General features: G+C 49.4%; 1 protein-coding gene across 2 annotated transcripts in view; it reads right to left on the reverse strand.

Moving 5' to 3' along the window:
- The window catches only part of MXI1 (MAX interactor 1, dimerization protein), a 56,865-nt gene extending 36,484 nt beyond the window's left edge, over positions 1 to 20,381 (reverse strand). Inside the window, exons 1-2 of one of the 2 annotated variants that reach the window (XM_071564008.1) lie at positions 20,057 to 20,381; positions 9,097 to 9,229 (exon numbers count right to left, since the gene is read on the reverse strand). In XM_071564008.1, the coding sequence (XP_071420109.1) occupies positions 9,097 to 9,229; positions 20,057 to 20,240 (317 nt within the window). In that variant the 5' untranslated portion in view covers positions 20,241 to 20,381. Of the gene's footprint in view, positions 1 to 9,096; positions 9,230 to 9,909; positions 10,358 to 20,056 lie in introns of those variants that run through there. The other variant, XM_071564009.1, reaches the window with a different exon arrangement.
- Positions 20,382 to 22,885: the final 2,504 nt, after the last annotated feature.

Genomic DNA, 22,885 nt, shown 5'->3' on the forward strand with positions numbered 1-22,885 from the left:
TTTTTTAATATATGACAAAACCATGCATTTTATGACCTGGTGAGGAGAAGTATCAGGTGGCTTCACCATGGTATCTCCAAGCTTCCCCATGAACACGGGAGAGCATGACACAGAATGAGGGCAGCAAAACATAGACACTTTCTCACACTAATGTCAGGTATGTGTTGTCCTCCAGGCCTTTCCCAGTAGCTAAGGCAGGAAGGCCAATATCCTTACAAAATCATCATAAACAATCATTCAAAGCAAAATGAATTACTGACGTGGGATGAAGCACCACATTCATCCATCCTCTGCTGACCCCTTAGAATCTCTGCAAACAAAATTTTCTCTGTTGATTACCCAAGTGTATTACAAAGCAGGGTAAGGTCTGACACTGGAGAAAGCTCTGTATGGTCTCTCTCCCACTGACTTCCAGCAGGCTCCATGAGTCTCACTGCAGGTCAGGGACTCCGTCTCTGCCATGGCCACACCAGAACCAGTGTCATAGTTGCTGGTACCTACATGGCAGAGAGATCACACTGGTTACACAAAAAGAGAATAAAGACACAGGAAGCAATTTCCAAATCTGCCTAGAAAACTTGGAATCCTGAGTCTCATCTCCTTCCAGTCACAAGCTTCAAAACATCTATTCTGCTTCTTGAAAATAAGATTAAAAAACATGTGTGTGTGTAACGTCAACATACAGATGGTGGGAACCATGTAATGTACAGATGGTAAGACCCATGTAGGTCATCTGACATGCCCAGATCTTGCAGCCTTGCAGCAGCAGACTCAGGAAACAATCCAAGGACCCTGCATGCCAGCCCTTTGCCCTATACCATCCTTCTTCTCACACATAACATTACCCTTTTGAGGAAGATGATCATTTACAGAAATAGCCTCAGCAATGTCCTCTGCAGTGCAGAAGTCTGTTTGGGGAACATGTACTTCTCTGCAACACACATCGTCTGCCCTAACGAAACTGGCTGCACAGCACTAGGGAAAGTGAGGCTTTTTGAGTAAACACCACCTGACTGAAATGCACTTTGTTTGAAAAGGAACTGATGGCATTTGTATGGCTGTTGGCCAGGACAGACTTTCTTCACTTCTATGTAGACTTATTAGTTATCTCTCATGTTACAACTATGCTGCTGCAATACTGTCCCTGGAGATGAAGGCTGGGAAAATATACTTGAAAACAGGAAAATACATTAACACTGCCATTAGCTACACGTTGGACTGGGGAAACTGAGGCATAAAGACTTACACAGGCTGCAAGAAAAGCAGGAAGAGAACCCAGATGTCCTGATGTCTGGGACTGTATTGAGTCAACAGGGCCATGCTCATCCAGCATCTGGGAGATCCATGAAAAAGGAAGGCTGAGAAAACAGAAGAGCTGCAATTTCTTCTGTTCTTACAGTTTTTGCTCACAAGCAGCAGCAACCAATATGAAGGCAGTGAGGTGGCTACTTCCCACAGCCCTGAGATGGCCAAGCTACTTGTGAAGCAGTTCATGAACTGCTGCAGTTTGAAGCCTGTTCCAGGCAAAAAAGAACTGGTGCCATTTTACCTCACCATGTCTATACATTCCTTACAGCTGCCCAAGCACCTGGGCAAAGACCACTGGAGTAAGAGTCTCAACAGCAATACTTATGTCATCTGTCCCTTCCCAAAACTTCTCCCTTCTTGATGGTCTAACAGATGGACTGAGATAGATGAGAAGTCTTCAGAAAACAATTGCCTATTTTATATAGAGGAATTTTAATCAAAACTGAGGCAAAAGAATTGCTCTCAGTCCACATGCCTGCTTGTCACAGAGCAGCAGCAAGTCATAAACAAGTAATTAAGATAATGATGTAAATCATCTCGGCTACTTCAAACTGGATTAATAAAGCAACAGAACTGAAGTGAAATCACTTTTTTATCACAGAATGAAAGGAATGAAAGTACAGTAGGGAGAACAGAAAAGAGAGATGGGAATATATCCAGTAGGATGGAAAAAGCAGGCCTGTTGCCTCTGAGCTGATCAACAAGGCAGTGTCTCATAGAGAAGAGAGCCAGGCAAAGGCCAGCCAAGTGCACAGCCCCAGAGACCCACAACCTCTGATCAAGAGAGCCTAAAATAAGTCAAGAAAAACAAATCCTATCTTTGTTGGTTCAAAGGAGGTAGGGAGTGGGAGCCAACACTCTCAGAAGGAGAACAAATAGCAGCCAGTCTTTGAATTTGGGCAGAAGTTTGTCAGGGGGGATCAGGAGATGATGAACAGCAGGAACTCCAACAAGCAAGACAATTAACTCAGCAGCAGGACACTGACCGGTCAGAAAGAGAAATGGATTTGAAAGCTCAATCAGGAGTGACAAAGGAAAAAGTCAGTCTTACCTACAAACAGCAGAGCAGATGGAAACAACATTACAGGTGACAACCAATTCACTGCTGAGCAAAGGACCAGGTCAGGTTAAACAAAAGCATGAAGGATAAATCCCTGCATGTGTTACAGATGAGGCCTTACACAGAGAAGAGAGAAAATGGGTACAAATGTGGTGAGAGGGGAAAAACTCAAAACACCTAAAAACAAGGAATAGTAGTTAAATCAGGTAAGTGTCTGTATACCGAATATAATGGGAGAGAAAATGAGAGAAACAGATGATCAGCTTTATCTCAAATGTTCTCCCCACCACCCCAGGACACAGAATTTCTCTAGGAGCTGGGGCTAACAACCTTCACATTTAAAAAGACCCTACAAAAGGCCAAAGTCTGAAGTTTCTTGTCATCACAGAAGCACTGTGATCAGTGATGCAAATGAGCCCACAGCAGCTGCAGCACAGCTCCACCTGGGCAGGGTGCTGCAACACCAACAGCATGAGCTCTGACTAGCAGTGCCACTGCTCCAAAACAGCACATCGTTGTAGAAGATTCCCCCAAATCTAGGAGGGCAGAGGAATCATGTACCTTCAGCCACAAATAGTGGCCCTTTGCAGCAGGCAGATGCTGAAGCAGTGAATTACAGCTGAGCTGCAGGTAACGTCAACAGCTGGGCCTACTTCTCATTTACACAAAGGCCTCTTTGCACAACTTGAGGAGTCTTAGAAGACCACAAATTGCATTCTACGCCTTCTGAAGATATCAAGGTATAAATTCAGCCCAGAATCATGGGTTTAGCACAGCCTCTCTGCCACACAGATCTCCCTATGCACAGCTACATTACTAATACACAAAGGAAAACAGGAACTGCTGCTCTGCAGGATCATCTCCCTTGGAGGGCTATAAAATAAACAGGGTCACAAAGAGGAACACAGTGGGTTCCCCCATGGAAACTGCTACATCAGCCCTAGCACTTTTGGAGGCCTCATTCCTCACCAGGGAGTGGGCTTTATGCCCCTCATGGCATTTGCTGGGTTCACCCTCACTTTCTGTGTTTTCCCTGGTAACCTGCCAGTTGTACTGCAAAGCCAAGCATCACTGAGAAGACGTTGCATACAAAGCCTCACCTACATGGGTTATTTTTATTTCCCAAATTGTAGCAGGATCCCAGTTTCTGATGTAGAACAGCAGAGACAAGGAAAGGCACAATGTAGTGCCAGTGCCAGCAGGCTCAAAAACCCCAGCAACAGTAGGACTTCCTTGTCTACACTTGCAGATTGCACTAGGGCAAATCACATTTAATGGGCAGATGGGACGTGCTGAGCCAAAGAGAGTTATCCAAGCACAGTCCTGCCTGCCAGCTTGCTCTGACCCTCTGTGTGCCAGTACAGACCTACCAAGATGGTGGGATTTGAACATGGGGGAATTTTTCTCTCACGCACATACCAGCCATCCAGTTTCTCAGTCTAACACTTAAACTGTCATTATGCTTTCCCAAAAAGAAGTCATGCACATACCTAACTACACTCAATACTGTGGACCAGTCTCCCTCAACATCTCTGATAAAGAAACAAATCTTAACAGCTCAGCCTTGTTCAGTTTATTTTTCCTGAAAAATTATCTAGCATATTCATGTATACTCTATACAAGGGAGGCAAGATTCTATCTCCAAGTATTTCTAGACAAAATTTCAACAGTAGCATAAAGATTCCAGATAGTAATCACACTGCTTGTACATTATCAAAATGAAGCACAACTCAAAACACAGCACAGCAAATCTCTTCCATTCTCTGTTTTACACGTGTGGATTTGTACTCTATGAAGCAAAGCCAAGTCCTGAGCCATGAATAGAGCTCCCTGGCACTACAGGGCGTGAGGCAGAAAGCAGCCTCTATACCCACCATATTACACAAGGGCCAGATCCTAACCCACCTACACACAGCGAGTCAAAACTCAGCTCCCACTAGCTGTGGAGTAAGGTGTGATCCAGTGCAAGAGGATAAGAAAAAACCCCAACCAACCAACTAACCCAAAAGCAAATAAACAAAGTATCATCCAGAGCAAGTAACAACTGATAGAGCCTAAAGACAAGAAAGCTGTCAACAAAGGGCCTCAGAGACAGTTCTGTAGGATATGAAGAAAGGAGTAGGGGCTTTGTGCAGGAAAGTAGACCAATACAAGCTGACACAGTGTTTTGCTCTTTCAGGAATTTCTTACACAAGACAGGCAAACCACTCGGCCACCTGCACAACCTCTCCCCCAATAAAATCTTAATTACAGCACTGTCCTAACTCTGTAGGAAGGACTGAAAATTGCCAGGTATTCAGCAGCACAATGGGGCAGTGGGGGGAAGAGGGAGGGAACCTCCTTTGACAGAAGAAATATAATATATTAAAACTGTGTAGTGTTCACCAACCCCCCTTCCCTCCCCTGCACAGAGGTACAGCTGCACAGCACTGCTGTTGTGGTAAATCAGGTTTTCTTCTGCACCAGACAGCCAAGGTTGACTTGCAGCTACACATGCCACATCCTTTCAGCTTCTGTGAACCTGTGCTTCAGTTTGTGCACCTGTGCTGCATGAAGCCACTGCCCAAGGCACATGAGGGACCCAACGCACACCCACCCACCTGCCCCCCAGTCCTTGCTCAGAAACACTCTGAGCCAATTAAGGTTAAAGCCAAGAATACCTGAGGGTTTCAACAGTACAGCCTCCATACCTACCCTCAAAAGACAGTTTCAAAGGATATGAGAGTGGAGGGCAACACAGAAGGTTCAGCACACAGCCAAGGGATGAGATTTAGTAGCGTGGGGGGAAAGTTTCAAATGGGGGAAAGGAGAGTGCACTGGCAGAGAAAACGAAGAGCTGCATCCGCAGAATACCCAGAAGGGCAAAGAAAGTGAGGCACATAGATTTTCAAGATACCGTGTCCAAAATGCCTTACCATGCTCATTACAGCTGCTGACTCTCAAGCTGTACAGGCAACCTGCTACCAGACTGTAGATGTCTGAAAGGCCGTTGGGAAGTGGCCTCAGACACAAGGGAGGATAATGGGAAGAGAGGAAAATGAAAGGAAAAAGAAACTGGACAGAGATCAAACCCTCCTCCATGGAACTGAGCAACAGATTCTTTGAGTGTCCTTAACAACATGGGCCTCCTGGGACAGCCAAGGGCTCCTAGTGCTGCTGGGAGGGTGCTTGGCATTTTCCCGGGATCAGACCAGAAAGTAACAGGCTTTTCTATGTGCCTGAGAGCCTAAACAGAAACAAAACACAAATAACAACCTAATATTGTAAAGTAATTTCAGATTTCGTTATAAATCTTAACTTCATTAAACTGATGGTATTTTGGGGGAAAAAATCATTCAGCAACCCTGCTGTTTATTTCCTGCTGACACAATGATTTAAATTGATTAAAATGTCTTTTCAGTTATTTTCCAAAACATATAAATATCAAACCAGGCTAATCCTAACTAACTATAATGAAGCTTTCAAACAACTGGGTCTATTAGAACTGCACATGTAGGATCCATAAGAGCAGTTTCCAGTGTACCACAGAACAGTACTCCCAGCATGGACCACTTAACTTCTCTAGCAAGTTTTCAGAACTCAGTTGCCGTCCCAGGAACATCCTCAGAAGAAACTGACATTAAATAAGTGATACTACATGCTGTTACAAATCTCTGCGTATTTTTCATCCCATTCCAAAAACCAGAAGATACTTTTGTCAAGAGCAAATTAAAGAACAAGCAAAATTAAATTCTAATTTGATAAGGGCTGCCTAATTGATATGCTTCATTTTTTTGCTTTTAGCTATGTGTTAAGTAGGATTTTTAAAAAAATGTTTCTCTTGTTATTATGAATGCCAGGTCACAATAATTATGATTCTCCACATATTTTCTGCAGGTGGGTAATTTTCCATACCTAAACATTCCTGACTAAAGCAAAACCGTATTTTTAAATATATTCAGGTTTTAACTCACAGTATGTAATACTCAGTCTTTCAAATGCCCATGCAAAGCAATACACATGCATGTAGGTAATAAGGACTGCAGAGTGGAACTGCTCTGCAGCAATCTCCCTGTTGGTTGCACAACTGAGACAACCAAAGGAAAAGAAAACCTGAGCCACAACCTTCTTCAAACTTGCACCATGTGAACTAGAAACCATGAGGCAATGTTTTCCCTCTTATCTGCACACCTCCGTTCAGAGCAGAAAAGAACATTTTTTCTGGGACTGGGAGACCATCACAGTTCTGTAAGAATAAGATTTGCTCCACAACTGCCATTTAAGAGCTGGGCTGCCTCTTCCACAGAAGTTTCTGGGTGTTTGTGCCATGACAGCACAGAGCCTGTTGGGAGGAAATGGCTGTCATCTCTGGGCTGCAAATGCTGAAGGGAAATACTTGGATTTAAACTACAAACCAAAAGAGCATCTAGGCTCTGTAAACACCCAGCACCACAAATCAGGGATTATTTGGTTCAATAAATACCAGCAACAATGTACACATGTCAATTTGTAAAATGTATAAATAAAGAGAAAAAAAAGAAAATAACAGTGCTTTGCCAAGGTTGCTTGAGAGACATTATTACAGCAGGCTGTTAAATGACAAATCTGCATGAGATCTAAAAGCATAATTTCTCTATACTTATTAAACATTTGGAGACAAAAGCAATCTAAGAAACTCTCCTGTCCACACATGAAATGTAAGTTTTGTTCCTCATCAAATATTTGATATTTAATTCAAAGTCTATTTGAACTCCACCAGGCAGAACTTACTGAATTGCCCCTTTGCTTTTAACAGGAAGGGATGACACAGAGCCTTCCTTAAACGAGGCTGATGCTATACTCAGCATCACACAAAAGACACTGCAGTGAATTTGGAGGCACCCTAAACTTCACAGTTGTCACTTTCCAGCACTTCAGCCATCTGGAAGGCCTGCCATCTCCCACAGCAAGTGCAAGCTGCTACGACTTGTGCTAAAAGAAACTTCCATTTCCAACTGTGCATCTAACGTCTGAGCTCCCTAAAAGACCCACTGCGGTCTTTTTCTGGAGCAGACCTGACTTTGGTCACTGCCCGAGGCTGAAACAAGCACTGGAGGCAACACTCTGGATAACGCACTGCCTCTAAAGATTCAGTTTGGCCTCAGTACTCCTTGAATAAAGAAGGTTTTAAATAAAACTAGAAAGTATCTTTTCTGCTTCTCTGCTGCCTTTCCCTAATGTCAACATATTCAGCCTGTCAGGCTGAAGGGCCCCACGGGCTGGTGTCAGCACGGACCTGCCCCAGGAGAGCTGTGCCTGGGGCTCTGTGCTGGCAGGGCCTGCTGAGCACCACGGCCCCAGGGACAGGGAGTGCTCTGCATCCCTCTCCAGCCTACAGGCTGCTGGATTCAGTGCTAAGGAGTTCCTCAGGGGGATGTGCTTCCAGTTCTCCTCTGGAGAAGGGCAGGTTGCCATGACAAAGGCCTTTGAGACAAAGAGGTGTGGGATGGAAAAATAGTATGTGGGAAACCCAGAGGGAAAAATACAGACCTCAATTCAGCCTTTGCCATCATTTTCCAACAAAAAGTCATAGGACTGGGGACTTTGGTTTATGATAAACAGTAAAGGGCTAGAACTACCTTAAAGCCAGGAGAGGTTGGATGAAGTAGGAAAGCAAATACAAACATGTGGCATACAAAGATATGCTGATTCTGATGGAGAAAACTTTCCCACAGCAAGGTGTCCTAACATCACTTCAAACAACCTCTATTATCAAATGCTGTCGAAGCAGAATCACTGCAAGTAAAGGCACCTTTCCGTTAGGCCTTTACAGGTTCTGCCCAATGGCCTTAAGAAAGCTTTAATCACCTGAGCCACCTGCCATAACTTTATGGATTGCACAGGCCTCGCTGCAGTAAAAGCAAGCTTGCAAATGCCTTTTCAAAAGCATGCTTTATGTTTCTCAAGTTTCTCTATCCCAGAAGGTCTCAAACAAGGTCTGAACAATTCTATAGAAGGAAGCAAACCAAAACGAAAAGAGCAGGAATGAGTTGGAAGAGGCAGATCCAACCACAGCACCCAATGATAGGCTTAATCCTGTTGTTTCTTCTAGATTTAACAAACCAAGAAACATGGCTCTGTAAAATAAGAGAAGAGTCAAAAACATGGAGTTCTACAATTACCAAACTATCAAAAGCTGGAGAATCCCACTGCCCTGAAAGGCAGAGTGAAAGACAGCTTCATTTTCTTGAACTGAATTTTTAATATGTTATACATAGCAGCCAGTCATCTCCCTCTCTCCCATTTGTTGTAGGGGATCCATTTCAAAACATTTCCTTGCTTCGAATCATGCCTGTCATTACAATCCCAAAGCACCCAGGCTGCACACACATTATCCCTTAAAAGCGGTGACTTCTGGGTTGGAAAGACATCAGCTGTATATAACTGGAGTAGCTACTGCCTACTTCCTCCCTAAACCCTATAGACAGATCTCCCTATTCCCCTTCCCTCTGCAGCATCTGAGCCTTGGCATGGCATCAGCTGGCAGTGCCACTTCAGACACAGCTCCCGTGTATCCCCTCTGCTCTCAGCACTACAGATCGAGAATGGAGCCTGTACTTGTGAGTCCCAGCTTTGAATTCCACTGTGTTCAGACTCCTCCCATTTTCCCCAGAGGGTAAGTTTCTCTCCAGTGTCCCTCTCCATCATTTCTTCCCCAGCTTCCTCTTCCTGGCAGCCCTGCCCGCTGTGCTGTCCTGCCCACATCATACCTGTTGGCAAGACTTGCGATGCCGCCACTGCCGCTGTGTTTCCTTGCCCGGCTCAGCCTCCGCGTGGGCTTTGGGTCTTGTAGTCCAGGGTTTGGAACTGAGGGGAAGGTCGAGGCATAGCCATGTTCGCACTCTGCAAGAGAATCAACAGGCATTTTAAAAAACAACAAAAAAAGAAGGAAAAGGAAAAAAAATAAAAGAAGTCAGCAGGCAGGCCTCAGCACTAACCCGGTGGCTTAGCTGGGGAGGCCCTTAACTACAAGAGCTCAGGGAAATGACTGACAGATATATTCACAGGGACTGGGGGGTGGAGAAAAGGGAGGAAGGGGAATATAAAGTCTCTGCCAATTGTGGAAGAAGGACAGCACGACTCAAACGCTGAAAACATCAAAAAAAACCCCATGACAGTCCAGAGAGTGCCTCGTCTCCCTCCTGCTGCCCAAGCTATTTGAACCGGGCAAACCAGGGGCATTTCACTGTGCCATCGAGGTCTCTGCTGAGCCAGAGCTGCCCACCACCATCCTTCTACCCAGTGCAAAACTTTCACACCAATCTCCCCTTTTCTTTGCAGAAGTCGTATTCACTTCAATCTCCCCCACTCTGCAAAACCTTCCACCTCATCCACCACCTCCAAGAGGACCCGTTAGCCCTGTCCCTCATCCAGCCCTTCGCTGCTGGGAATTCATCCCCATCCCGCTGGCAAACACTCGCTCTGATCCCTCCTCCGGGGTCACTGCCCACTCCGCGGGGATCCGACCCCAACCCCGCTCCCCTCACGGGGATGTCACCCAGCACCCCTCCTCCCCCCATTACCTCTCTCCCTGCGCTCCAGATACTCGGCCGCCTCCAGCAGCCGCTGGATGTTGATCATCTGGATCCGCTCCATGGCCGGGGGGCTCCGCCGCCCCGGGCCGCCCTGCGCCCCCCCGGCTGCCCCGCTGGACACGGGGGCGGCTGCGCCGGGACCGCCGTCTCTGCCCAGTGCCCGGGCCTCGTCACAGCGTCCCGGGGGGCGGCTCTGCTGGGAGGGCGAGGGGTGGCAAGGGGAACACGCGAAGAAATGCCGCGGGAAGGACCCGCTCCGGGATGCTCCCGCCGGGGGCGGCAGCGCGGCGAGCGCTCCCCGTTACCCCCGTCCCCGCCGCCCTCCCGAGCGCTGCCCCGCCGTGATCCACCCCTGCCCCGGCCCCGCCGGGCTCCAGCCCCGGCCCGCTCCGGCCAGGCAGCCCCGCGGCGGGACCGGCCCCTGCGGCCGCGCCCCGCCCGCCGCGCAGCACTTTGTTTACCTCTGCCGGCGCTCGGCGGGCGGGGCGAGCGGGGCCGGCTGGGAAATGCAGTCCCGGGAGCACCGAGGGGCCGGCGCGGCTGTGCGGGCTCGGGCACCGGCACCGGCACCGGCACAGGCACACACAGCGCCCTCCCGAGGCCGCGGCCCGGTGCCCACCCGGCCCCAGGGGGTGGTCTGGGGTCAGAGAGCCACAGCGTGGGGCAGGATGGAAGGGGCCACAGTGAGGCATCGGGTCCAACCTCCCCCCTCAAGCCAGGTTATCCTGGAGCACGTGGCACAGGATTGCATCCAGAGGCTTCTGGAATATCCCCAATGAGGGAGACTCCAGTTCTGGAATATCCCTAGTTAGGGAGACTCCACAACCTGTCTGGGCAACCTGTTCCAGGGCACAGTCACCCACACAGCAAACAAGTTCTTCCTCATACTCAGGTGGAACTTCCCGTGCTTCAGTTTCTGCTCATTGACTCTTGTCCTATTGCTCAGCACCACTGAGAACAGTCCAGCTCCATTCTTTTCACATCCTCCCTTACATACATGGATGAGGTTCCCCTTCAATCGTCTCTTCTCAAGGCTGAACAGGCCCATCTCCCTGAGCCTTTCCTCTAAGAGAGATGCTCCAGTCCCTTGATCAGCTTCCTAGCCTTGTGCTGGAGCTGCTCCAGGAGCTCCGTGTCTCTCTGTGCTCCAGGTGATGGCTCCACGCCCACCCAAGCCCTGAGCAGATGGTGGTTTACCCTGTCCTCCCTCCCTCGCTCTCTGCCAGCTCACAGTCCCTGGGTACCAGTGGCATACACGGCTCACAGTCCCCACCCAGCTGTAAATGGATGGGGGATGCTGAGTGGGCTCAGCTTCCTCCTGGGCCACCACCAGCTGGGGCAGCAGCAGCCGTTGGCACCCCATGGCAGTCACAGCCCAGAGCCCCACGCTCCGCCTGTACACACTGGGGCAAGGCAGGCAACGCCCCTGAGGCAGGACTTCAGCAGCCACTTCATCTGTCTCTGTGCGAACACCCAGGCTTTCCACACATGGAACTGCCAGGCCTATGGCAAGGATAAAGCAGAGAGGCTACAAAAGATAAAGCTGTGGCCATAGGGTGGGAGCTTTCCACATCTTACCTGTGGAGATATTACTAAAGACAAGGTAACCAGGCTCAGGGAATTCTCGCCTGGGGTGGCTGAAACAGTGTTCCTGATGGGAGGCTGAGGAGCAAGACCCATGTTCCAATGTGAACACAGCCCTCTGAGAGCATAGACGAGATACCACAGACAAGCAGTATCCCTCTACCTGAAGCAGCACATAAACATGTAACAACAGTGACCATCTCAACATTTTAATGAATTCTGTCACACACCTTCCAGTATGATTGCTCTTTTTAGCATTTTAATAATGTATTTACATCCTGATTTTCATACAGGTACAAACCCTCAGATCACTTCTGTGACTCTGAATTTTACCAACTTCAACATTATCTAGAATGGAGCTTAAAAACCTGTTAACAATTATATGGTACTACTCTCTAAAATATTTGACTAACTCAAAAAGGACATGTTCTGAGAACATTCAAAATCAGAATCAGAACATTCATAGTAAAAATCTGAATCTCAAACTGCTTCTAACTTAGAAACCCTCCAAAGACTGGGGTTATTTTCATGGGGCTGAACCTTTAAGTCAGGACTGGTTACATTTGCAAGCATTCCTCCCTCAGAATGGGAAATGGAGAAATACCTTGACAAAACAATCAGGAAAGTGGAGATTCTCAATTAATGGTGTGTGTCTGGTAGCAAGGGTTTTAGGCAGAGCACAAAGTATCAGGAGGTTCAGGATGAAGTTGCAACAGCTAGCTGGCAGCATTCAACTTGAGGTGGCCTTAAATAAGTGGATTCAGGGTAGTGAACTTTTCTTTATACACATTTCACTGATTTACCATTTCTGAGGCTTCCTCAGAAAACTGCAGGCCTGCAGCTGATGGAGGTAAAAATAATACCACTATTCAGTTCTTACACAGATCTTTTCATCTCCAAATCTCTCGGGGTTGATTTGTTTTGTTTCTCTTAAAACAGGATAGCTGAAGAATAAAGGAAGCTGGGACACCCCCAGTGACGTGCCTCCGTCTTCTGCACTGTGGGAATGCCAGTCCCAGCCTTTGGTCGAACAGCAGAGCCTCCACTCATGTACCTACACCCAGCCAGACCACAGCACGTGTGAAGATTGGCTTTTGTCTGGGGAAGAACTCGGGAAGGGAAGCACTGTCTCTTCCCACCTCTTGTTTCTACACTGCAAAACTGCTGATAGAACTGACTATTAAAAGCACATGGAAAATTCCAAATTTGAGCAGTCTCTGGGACTTACATGATCTTGGACTAGGGAAAAGGACACAGACCCCTCTGCAACAGTGAGGTTAATACAAGAGCATTTCTTGGCTCTAACTGCTTCCTCTAACTGGCTTCCAAAACCAGGGAGCCATTTGCCTCTCAGGATTAGCAATACTAAACATTTAAATAAAACAACCCAACCACAATTCCAACCCCCGACACTCATGATGAAGCCCCAAAATCACTGCAAAACAGGTTGTTGTCAGCATCCACTGCCACTAGTTTTTCTGATGGTACATTCAGAGACATGTAGTGCCACTTCAGGGATTAAATAGGGAAACTCATGGCTGGAAAATGTAGGGGTAGGTTAGCAGCATATCAAAGTGTCAGCCTCATGAAAGCAAAGTTCTATATACAAAATAAGACAGTGTGAAGGAGGGGGACTCTGACACACATGGTGAATTAAAACAGCCCCGGAATGAAGCAAGAGCAGGATCAGTTCTGCGTGAAATGATGCAGGATCAGCTCTTGAATTTACACTTCAGCTCAGCTTCCAAGTCTTTGTTTCTGAAGTAAACAATGTACAATTCAAAAAAAATCTGTGTGAAACAAAGAAAAATTTGAGAATAAACTGTGGGGCGTCTTTCCAAAGGAGCTCTGAAGAGGAGACAAACCAACCGTGGAGCCACAGCAGATCTGTAAAATCTTTCAGTTGCCATCCCAGGTGCTCGAGTGGGCAGGTCAGCCTGCAAAATGCCAGAGTTGTATGTGACAGAAACAAAAGTGGGTGGAAAGTGAATAGCACAAAGAGGCCCAATGCTATTCAACTGCTGATCAAAAAGACCCCAAAGTCAAATTTTAAATGTGGTTGAGCAATCCACAGGCAACAAAGGGGAGGGGCTAAGGGAACAGTATTTTAGGGGAGAATGAGATCATTTAATTTAGTGGCTCCGAAAGATCTGTAAGTACAGTTTTCTGATTATAAGTGCTTGCTGCTTGGCATCCCTTCTGGCAGCTGTGATTCACTTTCATTGTGTGTTCTGCTGCTTCGCCCTTTAGAAAGGGGCTTTTTACATTTTATTAAATGGCACTTCGGCAACCCTCCATTTCCAGCCTTAATAATGGATTTGTTAATCTCCCTGATAGCCTTTTCCTCCTCCTTAGCAATAATTTAAATATCCAAGAAGAAATCTGCAGTGCAGAAATCAATTAATATTTACATCTGAAATGCTGCTGTACTATTTTCATCAAATACAACAGATGCAATCTGGTTTTTACCAACATCATCATCACTTGCATTAAACTAGCCTCTTCCATCTGGAAAATTTTCTAAGAGCTTTCCAGAAAGTAATGTTTCAGGCTTCTCAAACCTGAAATGATTTTAGCTATTTTCTTTCCACTCTGCAGGAAGGGAAACTGAGGTATAAGCAGCATAGTTACTCATATGAAGACGCACCCTAAGCCAGAGGAACATGTCTCATGAATCAAGATGCCCAACCCTCTGCTTTGAACACAAAGCTTAGAAATAACACAATGCTTTGCAACGTGGAAGTTATTTTCAGTAAGGGCAATCCCTTTGGCTAAACTGCCTTGTTTTCCATTCCTTCTTTGTCTTTTACTAAAATCCTTCTATCCCCAACTCTCTGCATCCTCTGGGAGGACCATAAAGATGGCAACAGAGCTTCCTTTGCACACCTTCACACAAATCCTTCAAACGGTTAATATTGTTTTCAAAGCCTTAAAACCTAAGACTCCTGCAATCAAGACATAAACAGAGATGACTAGTAGGAGCCATTTTCTGGTGCTCTTGAAGACCGCAAAGATTCACTGATTCCCCAGATTTCTGGGGACTGCAGATCTAGTGAGGGGAAAATCATTTGACTATCCCACCTACCAGCACACAATGTTATCAACCAGGTCTCTATTTCTGTACTCATGACTGTAATAGCTCTGCATTGGAGGACCTGCATGAGTGGACTGGGGACATCCCAAGTTCCACCTACTCAACACCCCTCCAAGGCTTGCAATACCTTCACTAAGAGCCCCACACTGCCTAGAGGATGTGACCTCATTTGTCATCTGGGACCTTCATTCTTTCATAAGGCACCAGATAATCCCTTTCAGCACTCCCACTGGTATCTGGAACCCATCCACCATTGCTCAGAACCAAACCACCTGGATAACCAAGAGTTTGAACAGGAAAAATGTGCATGCCATATTTCTCACTCTGATTCAAAGACCAAGCTCTGCCAATCAATAAAGTAAAAGCCACAGGTCTACCAGCCCTCTGGGCTACCTGCTCCTTCTCTCCAGGAGATGTGTTGCTCTGTGCCTCAGATCTGTGCTGTGCCCCAGTTTATACTGAGTCAATGACTCACTCTGTGACTTTGATTCAGTCACTTAACCGATCCAGCTGCGAAATTAAGAGGATTTCCCATAAGAAAAAATGTATCATACACAGGATGGGGTCCTTCAGCTACATAAGAAGGTAGGGTTCTTTAGCCAACGGCAGAAGGTGCTTCTCTGCTGGCTCTCAGGATGCTCTGCTGACAAAGGATATGATCAGTTCTCAGCAGTGCTTCTGGCACAGTCCCATGGTTTTACCTCTGCCCTATCATTTCTCCTGCTGTGGCTTCCTTCTGAATTTTATGCTGAGGTCCAAACAGCCTGAGTCAAAATAACCCAACCTGGAAGTGGCTAACACATGAATCACTGTGGCCAGGTCATGAACCAGGAGGAATGAAAGGAGTTTATTGTGAGCTGGATGAAAAATATATAAATAAAGGTGCCCTGTACTGCTCCATATATCACATCACCGTCACATCCAAGACCATCTACACTGACCTTGAGCCACGTGTTCAGCTCTCATTGATTCCACAGGAGCTCTGCACCACAGACTGAAAGCAGTCTCAGCTCCTTCTGCCCTCCACTAATTAGCGGTTTCTGATATTTCTTTGGCTTGTCAAAAAAAACACCCTAAACAGCACATAAACAATGGAAGAAGCCACATGATGAAGATACTGTTGTTTCACCCTCGAGGTTCGGTTTTCCTCTACTTCAGAGAGAATTATTCAGGAGCAAAGGACAAATCTGAGGTCACCCATTTGTTATTCCTGGTCAGAAGATCAATAAACATAGCCTGCACTTGAAGATCTAGATGTCTCCTGTGAGGGGCCGAAGTCTACTGTCCCATGCATGCACATCTCTATTAGACTTGTGAACCTGTCACTTCTGTTACAGTGACTAGACTGCCTTCATGCTTTTGGAAGAGGATATGGCAAAACAGGTCTGTATCTGTAGTGAGATCAGTATGTATTACACACCACGTCTACTACAGATAAGTCATCATATCCGAAGGATTCATCACATGTTTACGCAACTCCTATTGACAAAAACGTGAGTCCACACACACAAAGGGGAGGTTTGGCATACAAAACTTCAGCTGAGTTTACTCCAAGTCCCTCTATTCAGCATTTCAGCTGCTACATTTAGAGCCACCCTTATTCATGAAGTGGCATTTGCAGAGGTTACAGATACATAGACAGAGCTGCCCTGAGCACAACTTTCATTTCTGAAAACTGCCACTGGAATTTTTTTCATGTGATGTTTCTATTCCTTAGATACCCAGCTTAAATTTCTAGAAACAGGTCATTTGGAAACCCATGCATGTCAGCCAGCAAGGTGTGTTGGGATTGGGTTTTGTGGTCTCGCCATGAGAACTGCAGCAAGCAGGCAGGCAGCACTGTTATTCATTTCCAGAGGCTCAAGTGGAAAAATAATTCAGTTATATTTCAGTGGCTAAAATACTCCAGTTTACCCAAAGAGTCTGATAACTCTAATCTTCCCTGTCACCGTACTGAATACAGGTAATTTTTATTCCAATTTTTTTAAAAGGTAAGTGAATGCAAGGGTGGGTTCACTGCTGGTGCTGAAAGGCCACTCCTGAAGCACAGTCTCCCCCTGCCACAGCCCTGAGGGTACATCCCATCCTGCTTCATGGCTCTCTGCCCTGCAGTTCTGTTTCCACACCATCCAGACAACGCATGGCCCCTCTGCTATTATTCATGACCACGATGATGAGATGTGGGATCTATAAATGCAAAATAAATCATAATCATCTCCTTATTTCTGCCTGGACATCAAACTGGCAGGAAATTCCTACCTTTATCTGAAAGTCTTGCGCTAGACATGAAAGTTTCCACTGCCTGCCTTGCACTACTGACCTGCAAGCAGAGGTGTGAAACTGGGGTGTTCTGGAGGCTAAATAGTGCCTTACAGCTGCTCCTCTGCCACCAGAAGGTGTGACATGCGCACTCTGGGATATCCAAGGGTTTAGATCCTCAAGAGATGAGGTTGCATCCACCTCTCAGGGGACGCTTCTACGAAACAGCATCCACTCCTGCTGGGGACAGTGTTTTGAAAAGATAACATGGCACAGCCAACAAAGGTTTGGAAGAATGAATGAAGACACAGAGTGAGGTTTATCAGACTACAAGGAAAACCTCTTGAGCTCATCCAGTTGTAACAACCCCTCCTTAAGTTCCTTCCTTTGGCTACCAAAGCCCTTCAGCTTTCATACAGCTGTGTTCAGCCCAACCAGTGCCCTGGTGCTTTACGCAGCTCCATCGCCGGCACCCATCCCACACAGGAGGAAACATCTATCTGTCATCGCTGTTTTTTTAAGACTCCATTTCCTTGGGGTAGGGCACTGTCACTCCCCTGTGTGTACAGCACCTGGCACAACAGGGCTGTGACTCAGCCACCTTCCTGATGGGAGTAACACCAAAACAGCTCATTATGGCCCCACGTAACACCATGGTCAAATGACCTGGGCATCCTGCAGGAAGCAGGTGAGCACCAAGTCTGACTGCAACCGAGTTTGGCACTCTCCATCACCAAACTTTTTTGAGCTGGTCTCCCCTGTTATTGCTAATTGCTATGTCAGAGGCTGTAATGAGGAGTGACTACCCATTGCCAATGTCTCTGCCTGGCTGCCAGCATGGGGTGCACTGAGCAATCACTCCTGCACTGGCAGAAGAGAGGGCACAGCATTCTGTTGGTGCAATAACCTGAACTCTGCATGCACATCTCTTCCCAGTAAGGCGATCTACATACGTTAGGATATTACCCTCCTGCTTCTGCAGCTGTTCCTCAGTTTAGACAGGGCCAGTAACGCTCAGAGATTGTTTTCCAATCCCAGCAGCAATTTTCTTTGTTTGGGAGCAACACGTAAAAGCTGCCTGGTTTGTGACAGTCACGTTCTGAACAGCACATTCAATCACTGAACCTTTGGCTAAATGGGACTTTTCAACCTAAAATGTCCTGATTGCAAAATAAATATAGAAAGGTTTTGCAGAATAGCTTAATAAAAGTGATGATTTTCAGTATCATGGTCATGCTGATTACTAGTGAAAGCTTCAGTGAAAACAAGTGCTTGGGAATGGAGTTGTTTGGATGCAAACACCTCTTTTCAAAATCTAGCAATAAAAAATGCTGTATACTGCTGTCCTGCTCATTGTCCAGATCAAAAAAAGGAACTGTGTAAGACGGTGCATTTTTAAATGTAGCGTACAAAAGATCAGGTACTATCCATCTCAACAGCAAGAAAAATTCTATCCTCCCCTCCGCTGAAAATCCCCCCATGATTTTGGCAGTTCGCTTTCACAACAAGAGTGGTGATTGAGAAAAAAACAACCCCAAACAAGAGGTCTCACAGTGGATTTCCAAAGCAGGGGTGCTGCTGTTTTCACATGCAAACCCAATTCTTGCTGCTGTCTCCTCTCATTCTGCTGCTCGCACTGCTGGCCGCGGTGCAGCTCAGCTCCTCAGACACTTGGCTTTGCAGATTCATTACGAAACAACAATGACCACATAAGAAAATAAAAAAATCCCACCCCGGTATTAATTCAACTTTCAAAAACAGCAAAGCAGCAGCCTGGATTTGCTCTGGGCGAGCAAAGAACAAGGGCTTGCGGATGCGGCTTTAGCGGCAGAGCAGCTTCTCCGCAGTGGGATCCCTTTCCCTGGAAGCTGCGTGCACACAGCTGCTTCCGCAGAACAAGGGCGCCCTGTATGGACACCCGCACCTAGAGCTGCCATAGGGGATGAGCGCGACGAGAGGGTGATGGAGCGATGGAGACGCGCGGTGAGTGACCGCTGATCCCTTTGTAAAGTTAAACGGAAAAGAAAACGCAGCACACGCCTCAGGAAGAGCAGAAAAAAGGGAAAAACCCCGACAAATATAAAACCGGGGCGAGCAGAGGAAAAATCAAAGAGTAAAAAAAAAAAAAACTGAACAAAAAAACAAGTAGAAAAAAATTTTAAAAAATCAAAATAAAATCTAAAAAGAATAACGGAGGCACACGAAGGAAACAAGGGCAGCTCGGCGGTGGCGGAGCGCAGCCCGGGGGTCCCGGCGAGGTTCCCTTGTGCGGTCCCGGAGCCCCCAGGCCGGGCCCCCCCGACCGGCCCCGCTCCGCTCGGCAACGCGTGACGTCACACGGGGGACCCCGGCGCCGCTCATTGGCGGAGCGGCCCGCGCGGCCCCGCCCCCCGGGTGGCGGCGGCCAATGAGCGCGGCGCGCCCGCTCCATGTGCGAACCATGTGTCCGCCCGCGGGGCGGGGCGGGCGCGGGGCCGTGCGCTGTGTGCGGGGCCAGCGCTCCGCGGGGATCCGCGCCCGCGCTGCGCTCCGCCGAGGGGCCCGGCAGCCCCTTTGTTCACAACGCCACTGGCGCCCGCGGTGTCGCCGTCCCCCCCGGCCCCGCTTGGGCAGACCCCTCAGCAGGGGAAAGCCGCAGGCTACGCGTACTGCCCCTCCGCGCCCGCGGAGCAGGAGGCTAGCGACGCGGCTGGCCACCGCCCCGCACCGGGTGCTCGCCCTGCCCTGCGCTGCTCTGCCCTGCCCTCTCCTCCCCGCCGGCTACCTGGCGAGCGCTGCCACTTGCCTACGTGACTCTGCCCATGCCCCGGCGGGGGGAGCGGGGACGTGTCATCGCCTCCTCCCCCGCCGCTCCGGCTCCGCCACCGGCTCCGTGTCCGCGAGGGGGCCGTCACCCCTCCTCGGTCCCTCTCGGTGCCCCGCCGAGTCCGCTCTCCCCGAGAACAGCAGATGCGACCCGCGCTCCCCGCGCCGTCCCGCTCCGCTCTCCATCCTAAACTTTCCCCCCGGGCCCGGTGCCCCCAGTGCCGGGGGATCGCACGCACGGCTCTGCCGCGGGGGGTGCAGCCCGGCCCCGGCGCCCTTTGTCACCGCGTCCCCGGCCCCTGCAGCCAGCCCAAAGTTTGCGTTATTATTTTTTCTCTCCCTTGGCTGCCTCCCCCCGCCTGGCCGCGGTCGCGGCCGCCAGTCCGCACTTACTTTTATTCTCCTTCTCGATCCGCTCCAGGTAGCTGGCGGCCTCCAGCAGCACCTGCACGTTGTACAGGAAGGTGTCCATGCCCGCCGCGGGGCTCGTGTTGCAGATGTCCCCGAGGGGGCACCGGGCCCCGCCGGTCGCCCCCTCGCCCCGCGGCTCCCTCCGCGGCCGGCCGCGCTTGCCCATTCCCCGCCGCCTCCCCGCGCGGCGCCGCGTCCGTCCGTCCGTCTGCCGGCGAGCCCGGCGGCCCCACGGTCCCAGCGCTGCCGCCGCTATGTCGCCCCACGGGCCGCCGCCGTCCCGCCCCCCCCGCGCCCCGGCGGGGCGGCCCGGCCCGGCCGCGCCTGCGGAGTGAGAGCGCCGGCGGCGCCGCCGTGCCCGGCGCGGGGGGGCGGCCGCGGGGCCGGGCCGGGCTCGTCCCGGGGCAGGGAGGACCGGCGAGTGGCCCCGCAGCAACACCGGGATGTCCCGCAGCCGGGAGCGAACCCCTGCAAAGGGGCACCAGGGGTGGTGGCACCGCACCCCCGGGGACGGTGGCACTGGCGGCATTGCTGTAGCGGGTGGGGGTCCAGCTGCACCTGCACCCAGGACACAGCGGCACAGCCAGGCCTGCCCTGCCCCTTGTCACCCCTTGTCACCTCCCGCCACTGCCCAAGGGTCTGTCCCGACTGGGGGACCCGGAGTGACAGGCGGGCTGGGGAGCCCGTGCTGCGCTCAGCCCTGGGGGTGATGGGTCAGCGCTGCAGGCACAGCCCCCAACTTCAAAGGCGCCCCTCGGCATGAAGCACCAGCGATTTAATGTCAAATTACTCCTCCCATACTGAGCCGTGCCTCCCTGACAGCCCCCTCTGGGTCCAGACTCCAAAAGCAAATAATAAATTATTTTTTCCCCAAACAAATTAAAGGTAGGGAGCAGGCAAGGGATGCACCAGCCTCCCTCTCACTCCCATGTCCATCCCTGCAGATCTGGGGTCAGGGCAGGGAACACTGGCTGGGGCACATCCTTGTTTACCCCTTGCTTTGCAGTCAATCCGGTGAGAAAGAGCACGTGCGCCCTGGGGAAAGAACACAGGACCTGACCCAGAGTGAAGAGGAGACAAGGATTTGCCCTTCCATGAGCAGTTTGCTGTCTCAGGGCCATGAATTTTGAGGTCGTGGGAGTGGACCCCACTGCCACCAGGCTGGCAGCAAGCAACCACCAACACCCTCCTGGTTCCCCTTCCATCCGTGGCAGCAACACCTGAGCCACGGTGCTATGTTGGCAGCAGGAAACCCCGCTCTTGCCCGGCCGGTCAGGTTGGTCTGGATCCATTGAGGAGCCCTGTGGGAGCGGCCGGGATGAAGCATCACCCCAGAGATGTGCTGAGGTGTGGGACCTGCTCACGCCTGGCTGTCATGGGGCTCTGCAGGACTCACGGGGCTCACTGGCCTCCCAGGGACCAGCACTGGCTGGAGGGAAGAAGAGAGGTCCCAGTGGCGTTTAAAAATGCCTTATTAGTAAGTGTTAATTGGTACCTGGAGCCTGCAGCGTCACCCGGACCTGAATCATCTGAGGCTGAATGATGCCCCAGACTGCAGCGCGTGCAGTGAAGTCCCTCTGACTCCCATATGCTGGGGGCCAGCAGGCTATTTTTGGGAAGCATGGCTGCAGGATTTCAGCAGTCACATACCCTTCCCACAGCACGTGCTGGGGCGGGGCCAGCTCAATCCAGTCTTTCCTGTGGCCATATGGCGTCTCCATGCTGGCAGCACCACATGAGTGCTGCCACATCAACAATACCACAACTTGTCCCATCCTTGCATTTGGCACCCTGAAATGGGTGGATGAAGCTGGGGAGGGACAGGAAGCATCAGCTGGATTCAGTTCTGGCCTGGAGAAGAGAGATGAGAAGGCAGAGCCTGGTGTGCCAGGAGCAGGGTAGGTCAGCGCTCTGCTGCCAGGCTGGGGTGTGCTCAGAACCCACAGGCGACTGGCCATCCCCAAGAGCAGGATTTCAGCTGGAAATGCAACGGCTGACCAGAGCAGTGGTGGAGGTGGGAGCCAGGCTGAGCAATAAGGAACAACCAGGCAAGTGAAGGACTAAAGAAGTACTTGGCTTTTACTAACTCCACTAACTAGCTGAGATAAGACACAATTCTTGCTTTACAAGCATGAACAGGCATACACTTCCATTAAAAGATCACTCAGAAAGTCTCTGACTTTCTAATTGTGTGGGTACTGAGATGGGGGTGAGACTCCTCTAGCCAGTCCTGATTGCATCCATTGGAAACCCAGGCACAAGCAGCCATCCAGCTCAGCACAGCACTCAGGGCCCCTCTCTGCTGGCTCACCATCAGAGAAAAGGCTTTCCATGACCTTCACTTGAAGTATGAGAGATAATTACTAAAAACACACCAAAGGCAGCAAAAGCAGACAGCAGATTGCCTAAAAATCAGATGATTTAAAAATCTTAGCTCCTCTCCCAGGAGCTGAGGATGCGTATGTCCATCCAGAGTCCATACTGTAGGTCCTATGCTAATGGCAGCATCCTCTGTTACTTACTGCATTTCTTGGTCCTCCTTGTGCACCTGTGCAATACTTCTCTAGGGAGTTTTGGAATGCTTTGTATGAATTGGTGGTGATTCAGCCATCGGTAGCAGGTACTGCTTTTCCCAGGGTGACATCCTGGATTTGAAGCCAGAATAATCATAACTTTTATTCCCTTCACTTTTATCTTAGTTCCAGGATAATTTCTCTTTAAAGGCACTTCTACAGAGAAGAGCACTCTGAATTATAAGTCTCCCCAAACAGTTTGCTCTGAAAGGGTTTGAGCAGCTCTGCCATGGCTGGC

This window comes from Pithys albifrons, chromosome 9 (genome assembly GCF_047495875.1).
Source record: "Pithys albifrons albifrons isolate INPA30051 chromosome 9, PitAlb_v1, whole genome shotgun sequence".
NCBI lineage: Eukaryota > Metazoa > Chordata > Aves > Passeriformes > Thamnophilidae > Pithys > Pithys albifrons.